Source organism: Setaria viridis, chromosome 3 (assembly GCF_005286985.2).
Source record: "Setaria viridis chromosome 3, Setaria_viridis_v4.0, whole genome shotgun sequence".
NCBI classification, from domain to species: Eukaryota; Viridiplantae; Streptophyta; class Magnoliopsida; order Poales; family Poaceae; genus Setaria; species Setaria viridis.
This window is the reverse complement of record NC_048265.2, coordinates 19,116,596-19,126,222: the sequence shown is the minus strand read 5'-3', so window position 1 is coordinate 19,126,222 and position 9,627 is coordinate 19,116,596. Positions and strand designations below refer to the sequence as shown.

Below are 9,627 nucleotides of genomic sequence, written 5' to 3'. Positions count from 1 at the left end.
CACAAACTGGCAATTAGGAACTGAAGAACGACACTTGGATGATTTGAGTACCAACATTGCCACACAGAGGTTATGAATTGATTCTGGTATCGTCAATTAAGATATGATTTTGTAGATTCGCTCTCCTACGCCATTGTATCGTTGTGACTGACTGACTCGCATTGTAGATATATAAACCAAAACTAAAAGAACTGAAATTTAATTTTTGTAATACAAACCAAAAATATTTTATTATCAGGTTGATTACTATAATCTGTATTTTTCATTTTTCTTTCGTAATTTATACTACCTGCATTCATGACACTGTTAATTTTTTTTTTCAAAACTACAAGTTGAACCTAAACTACTTTTGCTGTAGACGTAATGGTACTCAGTTTAGTTTATTTAACTAATTCATTAAATAGATATTGTTGGTCATAAGTTCGAGGGAAAAAATCAACAGTGTCATATACATTTAAGAACAGAGGGACTAATTTATTCTAAATCCTGATCATTACTTGGTGCCCTGAGTATTGGTTTGTATGCAACTTTCTTAAAGCTCCACAAGGATTAGTACTAGCAGTATGCCATTTTCTTAATATTTGGCAACGATAGGATGCAAAAACTAAAATTCATATTAGCCTTTTTCATGAGTTTCATTTCATAAATATTCCATCCATTGGATTCGTATATTGAATTCAAGAAATTAGATATAAAGTCCGATGACCTTTAGGTTCGATTATCAATGACCGTGGTTGTCATGGTCTAGACTGATTTGAATATCTGATGCCTATGTACAACCTTTTTAATTAGGCACATGAACAGAGTGAGTACGAACTGATAGAGGAAAAGGCTGGACTAGCAATATCAGTAACACCATAAACTTATTTATAAGTTGTCTTTATTAATTATCCTAACAGATACTTGAAGGACATGTCGACATTTTGCTACAAGTTTTATCATAGTTTGCTCTAACTTTTCATAAGTGGTCTTAATTATATCATGAGTTCATGACCAGTACAGCTTCCATGACTGTATTCATAAGCACAATATGTTTGTATGTCCCATAAAGAACTCGGAAGCTGGCCAAACAATTGCTCAACTCCGGCAGGGCGCGGCACGCCAGAGTTTCTAGTTCTAGTACCTAAAAGTCAGGAAACTATAATTTTGATAACTAGTTTGAAGGCACGTTCTTTGTTCCTATGTTTCATCAATGTTATGTTTGTGGGTGTTAGAGAACCGCACATTATGGTGCCTCCTCATTTTCTTATTTTCCACTTGGAATTTCCGTGACAATTTATATGCCACATGTTGTCACAACTCACAATGATGTGTGGGCCTAGACCATACTACCAGTGGCACATGCATAGAATGGAATGAAACAATTCTCCCTTCAAATAAACTACACATTCTGTTGCAGAGAGGCACACATGTGTTTTTGCTGGAAAAAAGAGCATAAAAACCATATTTCAACTACTAAAAAGAGTAGTTTTTCGTGCATGTAGCCTCTGAGATAGGTTTCGCAAGAGTAGTTCTTTTTAGCCTGGGTGCATCGATAGGTGTGTTTTTGTGAATTTACTCCAAAAAAATAATGGTCAGCTATACTCTGATTATGTTAGAGAACAAGGACTCATAAAATTAAAAACAAAATTATCTACTGCTGAACATATACTTTGGCAACCACTACGTTGTGCACCTGTGGTATATTGGCAATCATTGCACGGCAATTAGCGCAAGAGTAAATATTGATTGTTAAATAAAATGAAATATGCGCTCTTAACCAACTGAGCTAAACTTGGTATTTACCTGCTACATAATGTATTATTCCTTTCAGTGTTTTTACTTTGTATTGTTCTGGGCCTCTAGCTCGTGATGCGTGAGAATGCAAGCTTTAGTGCTGAACCTGTTCATCTTCTGATCTCCGACGGGGGTACATACTGAATGATGATAACGTCATGTCATTTTCGCAAATATTTAAGGGGATGTTTGAATACTGGACGCTAAACTTTAGCAGTGTCATATCGGATGTTCTGATGCTGATTAGGAGGATTAAACATGAGCTAATTATAAAATTAATTGCAGAACCCCTGTGCTAATTCGCGAATTCGTGAGACAAATCTATTAAGCCTAATTAATCCATCATTAGCAAATAGTTACTGTAGCACCATATTGTCAAATCATAGACTAATTACGCTTAATAGATTCATCTCGCGAATTAGCCTCCATCCGTGCAATTAGTTTTGTAATTAGCATATATTTAATGCTCCTAATTAGCATTCAAATATCCAATGTAACAGGTGCTAAACTTTAACGGTGAGGATCCAAACGGAGCCTAAGTAGACAGACAGTTACTAATAGCTGTTGCTTGACAATTTTGCCAACCGTGACAGTGTGTACTCGTGTTGAACGAGCGTACATCAGAATATCGGAGGCAATCTATTTCATTTAGTTAAAAACCAAATGAAGCTAATTAAATTATGAAAAAAGAAAGGAGAGAATAAATGTACAAGTTGCTGCATAGGAGTGTGCATTACAGATTTACAGTGAGTGCAAACCATGAGGCGGAAGTACAGTTTGGCTAGAAATGAATTGCATCTCCTAAAACGGCTAAAATAAAACACCACATTTTGGAGTATAATCGAATCTAATTTGTACTCCCTCTGTTTTAAATTGTAGGTCGTTTTGATCTTTTCAGATATATAATTATACCATATATCTACGTGTATAATAAAAATTATGTATCTAGAAAAATCAAACAACCTACAATTTTGGATGAAGGAAATGGACGAAGGAAAAGTAACTAGTTTTAGTTCCCCCAAAATCCCAACTTTGACAGTATGCAAAAAGAAGATTCCCCATCACATCAAACTTGCGGTACATGCATGGAGTACTGAATGTAGACGAAATTAAAACTAATTGCACAGTTTTGTTGTACTTTGCGAGACGAATCTTTTGAGCCTAAATAGTCAATATTTGGACAATAATTCACAAATACAAACGAAATGCTATAGTGTTGCTACAATAATTTTGATTCTCCAAAGTTGGGCAACTAAGCCTTATTTTGTTCTAGAATAGTGACCTACTCTCAAGACTCCCACAGGAGATATCGTGACCACCTCACTTGTGTACTGTATAAGATAGAACGGGAAAACAGGAGCTGAACCTTCACATCAAAATATTCTCGAAATGCTTAAGGGATGTTTGGTTCCACGGACTAAAGTTTAGTCTATGTCACATCGAATATTTAGATACTGATTAGAAGTGTTAAATATAGACTAATTACAAAACCAATTGCACAGATGGAGGCTAATTCGTGAGATGAATCTATTAAGCCTAATTAATTCATGATTAGCACATATTTACTGTAGCATCACATTATCAAATCATGGACTAATTAGGCTTAATAGATTTGTCTCGTGAATTAGCCTCCATATGTGCAATTGGTTTTATAATTAGCTTATATTTAATTCTTCTAATTAGTATCTAAATATTAAATGTGACAGGGGCTAAACTTTAGGCCGTGGAACCAAACACTCCTTGATGGTCGTCATTGATTCCGATAGGATGAATGATTGACGATTTGACGTATACACACAGAAAGGAACGTTCCATATTACAGCGTATTTTTTTCCTCTTCATTTCTCCATATTACAGCGTCTGAACACGTAGTTTAGTACGGCGAGTGCCGCGATCAACTTGTCCCCACGTGTGAGAAAAACTCTTAATAAAATGCCGTCGTGTGCGCTTGTGGACCAGTTCTTCGGACCGAATACAAATAAAACATCATTCGGTCTTCAGACTTTAGCTGCAGTTTCGACTGTTCAAGGTGCGTTTGACTGCGTGGATGATTTGGTTTATGTATAAAACGATTCAAACTAGATGGTGATCTTTTTGTTTGGTTTAAAATAGATAGTGTGCCGCGATCAACTTATCCCACGCGTGAAAAAAATAATACTCCCACTATCAAAAGGTACAGGTCATTTTAGTATTTTAAAGTTCATAATTTTTTTTATCCATATAGATATACACTGGATACATCATAATAAATCTATAAATTTAGAAAAACTAAAACGATCTATAATTTGAATATAATTTGAAACTAAGAGAGGAATAATCAAATGCCGTGTCCACTTGAGGACCACTCCTTGGGACCAAATAAAACACCATTGTCTCTTCGACTTCAGCTGCAGTTTCGACCGTTTTACTGACGTCAACACGTAGTTTACTGTTTTGTTTATATCAATTCCAAGACATTTTGCGACGGTTGCATTGCAGAAGAAAAGTATATATTTGTATCAATCAAATCAACTTGTAATTTCAGGAGGTCATCTTCTAATCCATTTCATTAGGTAACCGGCCGGTGAGGACCCCGCCGACGCCTGCACGATCGACAGTGGATGGGGCCAGCAAGGAATTTGCGGCATCTGGCATATGCTCTTACTTGCAGATAGGCACAAGTTTCCTTTGTGCACACGTCAGCGCGGTCCACGTGTATACCGTGCTCGCTTGACTGGTGGGGCCGCCGACCAAACACGTCACGCTCGAAGAGACGACGAAGACCCCACCTGCCCGTTCGATTCGGCGGCCACGCGGTGTCTTCAACGGAACACGGTTGAGCCGAGCGCGCGGGGGCAGGCGAGAAACGCGCGGGCGTGCGAGCACCTACGAGCGCCGTACGTGCGAGCGCGCCACGGCACGCGCCGAGCTTCGATTGGCCGCCGCCCATGCACCGCCACTTTTCGCCGGCGACGAGCCGATCAGCCGAAGGCTATGCGATGATCGAGCAAGAGATACGTGGGCTGAGTTGGTCCAGGAAAAGCCCAACAAAGGTTTTGAGTAACTCGTTTCTAGGCTCGAATTGTCTCATATATGGGCCTGGGAGCTGTATGGCGATGAACAGCAAGCAGCAGCTTCTTGTGCTGCAGCATGTTCTTCACCTGTCTTCAGGTAGCCGCATTGGCGCATTGCACTATGCAGCATGTCTTTTGTCTTTTTAAGGGTGTTTGGATTTTTTAAGGGTGTTTGATACTAAACTTTAGCAGTATTATATCGGATGTTCGGATGCTAATTAGGATGACTAAACATAATAATTATAAAACTAATTGCAGAACCCTATGCTAATTCGCGAGATGAATCTATTAAGGCTAATTAATCCATCCTTAGCAAATAGTTACGGTAGCACCACATTATCAAATCATGGACTAATTAGGCTTAATAGATTCGTCTCATGAATTAGACTCCATCTGTACAATTAGTTTTGTAATTAGGATGTAGTCTTGCTAGCAAACAACGGGACACACGGCGCGCATTATGCATGCAGGCCAATCTCCTCGTCATATAACGGGCAAACAATGTGTCTGCTGTATGAACATCGTTTGCCCTCGTTAAATAGTGGCAACGGCGTTCTGCTGTACTCAAGCATCACCCAGCTGAGCACCGCAGCCTGGTAAATCCCAACCTCAACCCATCAATCAGCACCCAACTGTTTGTGAAGTACTCCCACGGTTTAGAACAAGCTTAAAGTGGGACGCTACGTGATAGTACGTATATAATCAGTTCATAAAAGCGCGGTCAAGAGATTGGCATAAAAAAAAACATCCCGCTGATGCACTTCAAGCACGTACAAGAATGGTAACATCAATCTAATTGTAAGTAGTTTTCCCAAGACCAGAGAAAAATTGCTCAATATTATACATGATAATCATTATTACCCTAATACAGTAATATCATTGCAAGTATAGTACTCCGTAGTCTTTAATAGATTCCCATGGGAGGTCATATAATATCAATAGCCATTAACATGCTGACAAATGTAAACTTGCTGTAAACAACGCAATATAATAGCAGCATCTTTAAAAGAATGAAAAGAATGTATTGCATCAGGAATTATAATATGGAACCCTCAGAAAGTAGCACATCTACTGAACATAAGAGCAGGTCCGCAAACACAAACTAATTCCAATTGAAGCCTTGTAAACCTATAATATGCATCTACGGAATACACATGGAACTACTGCACAAAAGGATTACCAAAGTCTGGGAGTTGCTTTAGTAGAGGCATATGTATATTCAGAAAACTTTAAAATCAAAGAATGTTCTCCAAACCTTGATATTTCCTCATCAAAGCTATTCTCATGCATCCAGCACGCAGAGATGTTCACCATATATAAAACTAAAGTACAGTAGACCATTCTTGTGGAGGTCTGTCGAGTTTAAATACAACAAATTCTTTACATTAACATGGAAATGCTTTGAGAGCCAGCCAGCAAAACCTGCGGACAATTAAAAAGTTATATTTGAAAACAAAACTGGAAAGCGGAGATGCTTTTCATATGCAATTATGGTGCCATGGAAATTACCTTGTCAGCCAAGATACTCTTGCTGTACATTGAAGATTATCAATCTCTAAGACCAAGCTCAACCTCAATGTCGTCGTCCTCTTCAAATAGCTTTAGCAGACGTGCATGTTGCTCCTCCCTTTTCTTCTTCTGCCAGTACTTGAAAATAAAAAATGACAACAGAATGACTGCCCCCACTCCTAGGAGGACAAACAAAACTGTTTTGCCAGTATGACCCTTCGGCTGAGCTTCAGTTTTCTTATCATCCTTGGGATCACCGGCTAGCACTGCAAATGTTGTAGGCAGTTAATTATCTGAAACTGAAATTCCAGAACAGCCTTATGTCATTTCATGTCTGCACTTGCAGGGCTTTTAACGAAAGCTAAACGAAGCAATATAACTAAAAACAGGAATATAACAGTTACAGAAGTTACTGTCTTCAAGAGTTCCATTTTTTTCTCAACTATCTTCAAAAGTTCAAAAATGGTATAACACATCAGTAACGTAAACATTTATAAGCAGTTAGGGAAGCACACCTTTTTCACATCTTAAATGAAGAGCTATTGCTTCCTGATCAATGAACCTACTCCAATTGCACCGACCGCATTTCACTACCAACCAAGTGGAATTTACACAAAGTGCTGGGCAGCAAAACCAATTCTAGATGGAATGCAAAGGCCATACATATCCTAGCTGGCTAACAAGAAATCCTAGTATCACAATGGCGGCCATGGCAGCTTGAATAAATTCTCGGAAATTTGACAGAACCATCATTTATTATTTGCTTAAAAAGAATATTGTAAAATACTTTGTTTACTTCAAAGAACAGATCAATAACTTTAAAATCATCATTCAAAACAGCAAGTAATTTTACACTCACACCCGATTCATTTGATTGTTTATTGGGCTTCTGTGATAAATGACCGCAGCTCTGGCCATTTAGCACCAATTTATTTATCTTGACGCTTTGAGGTCCAATCCAAAAATAAAGAAAGGCCTGGGTGTGTCAATTGGCTGAAGGAACAAAAATCAGCACACTATTGATAGCGAATGTAGAACTCTCTGAGATCCACTCCAGATTCTGTATTCAAAGCAAGAGGACTTTGTTCTTCTCCAGATTCAAGGTTCTAGGAAAGACGTTTGTGTTTGTAAAATGCTAGTCTAAACACTAGAATGTTCTAGATATGCCACTTGCGTTTTTCACCTCCTTTTTTTTCTAGGCTAGAACAACCCTTCTCTAGTTCTCTACATTTAACTTGCATAGCATTATCTAATAGACCAACCATGTGGCTTTACCACTGTAGACTAGAATACACAATCTGAGTAATTGACGTACATGCAATCTAGCATGGATGATAGATGACAATGGCATACACATAAAACAAGTTAAAACAAGGTAACAAACAGCCTATGATGTAGGTCCTAAGAGTAAATAATGAACAGTTCCTTGCTGTACCATTAGAAAACAAGGCAAATAAGTGGCAGGTGCCCACAAAATCACTGTAGTAACAATAGTCATTGGGTGATCCTTCAACCATACCAGGCATGGCCTTAATCTTTTAACATAACACATTTCCCATTCCTAATAGGCTGTCACACCAGAACACAGTCTGAACTACCGAGGCGATGGCTCAAGTAATATAAAGCGCTGCAATTCTGTTCAGGGGGTCAGAAACATGTAGCAACGAAGACAAACCTGGACCTGACAAGGGAGGTTTAGGTGTCAAGCATTCTTCCTTCTACATTTTAAATCCCCAATAGAACTTCAATGATACAATTTATGAAGAACAAGAGCTCATTACAAACCGATTATTGTAAGGATACAAATTAGCATCTACCGGCTACGGCTGCTCAAATCAAGATCCCTAGTGCCAAGGCCAAATTTAAAGTCTAAGCTGCTGGCCATACATCATATCCATAACCTCCAAAATTCCCACCAGATACGGCGAGTTCATCCCTCTCTAACCACCTAAATCAATTAGCAACGGAAGTGCCGTTTCCAACTCAATTCGACTCACAAAACGCAGCAACGGAATCGTAGTATTGTTTTTCTTTATAAAAAAGGTAATAATAATCGTGATAGCGATTCCTCAATCCCCCGCCCCGCCTCCAAGTAGCAACTAGATCTCCATGTAACCCCCTCACGCCGCGCCCCCAAAATCCGACGGTCTACAGGCAGATCGAGAGCGCGAACCTGTGGCGAACTGGGCGCAGATCCCGGCGGCAGCGAGGAGGAACAGGGCGGCCGGGGTCGGTCTGGATCCGCCCCTCATCTCCGACCGTGACGACCGGCCGGGGCGCTCCGCTCCCTCCTTGCCCCTCGGCTGGCTGCGGTGCGGTGGTGGGTGGGGCTCGGGCGCGGTGGTGCTGGTGGTTCGGTCTCTGCAGGCCTGCGGCTGCCGTGCCGGTTTGGCCTTGGCGTTTGTAGTAGGCCGTGCCCGTGGCGACGGCTCGGACCGGACGCGGTTGGGTTTGGTTGGGTTGGCATCGAATCAAAGGCTCCCCGCTTCCAGCAGGTGGATGGTCCTTTTCGGCGGCGTTGTGTCGCTGCTGGTGGGGCCTTGGTGCCGATTCGGTGCGACCGTCGGGCGTTGGCTACGCATGACGCGTCGAAGTTTCGTTGTGCGAAGGAACCTACTCCACTTGTCACAACTGTCGTCAAAAGAGCACGCAAACAAATGCATTGTGAAGAGTTGCTCAAAGCCGGCGATAAGCATAGAAGAATCAAATACAATGAAGTGATATAGCGTGACGCTGGGCATAATCTCTTAATTAATAAAACTGTAAGCACAGAGAAGTGGTATAATATGAAGTAGAAAGCTATTTTCACAATTTTCATGGTATTTGTTTATAGACTTGGGATCAGGATCTAGAATGAAAATATACGGGGCAAATAAGTTAATTCATAGAGCAAACACTAACCATGGTACTAATTTTTTCTTAATCTTTATAAAGCTCTTAATAGAAAAATGGAGACCATGACGAGAGCATGCCCCTACCAGCATAAGAGCTCGGTTCCTATTTGGATAAAACATTTCACAATATTTATCTATTAATTTTTTTAAGGAGCAACGGGGCAAGGTGCAGATGCCCACCTCAACTCAGGGATCAAAATTTTGCTAGAAATTTCACAAATTTCGTGAAATTTTGGTCTTTTCGATCATGACCACAATCACTATGACCGAAAGATCTACCTTTTTAACTCAAATTTCATCTAAAATTTTGTGAATTTCAATCATTTCGATGGGGACCGAAAAATTATCGAAAACGAAATCTAAAACCCTGCCTCAACTTTCTTCATTTCCAATGA

At 39.8% G+C, this 9,627-nt stretch overlaps 1 protein-coding gene across 1 annotated transcript; it reads right to left on the bottom strand.

Moving 5' to 3' along the window:
* Window positions 1-6,005: 6,005 nt before the first annotated feature.
* Window positions 6,006-8,754, bottom strand: LOC117850428 (uncharacterized). The gene is made up of 3 exons (XM_034732255.2): window positions 8,512-8,754; window positions 6,339-6,604; window positions 6,006-6,251 (listed from the first exon to the last, which is right to left on the bottom strand). Exons 1-2 carry the CDS (start codon window positions 8,588-8,590, stop codon window positions 6,378-6,380), a joined length of 306 nt encoding a protein of 101 aa, XP_034588146.1. The 5' UTR covers window positions 8,591-8,754; the 3' UTR covers window positions 6,006-6,251; window positions 6,339-6,377.
* Window positions 8,755-9,627: the final 873 nt, after the last annotated feature.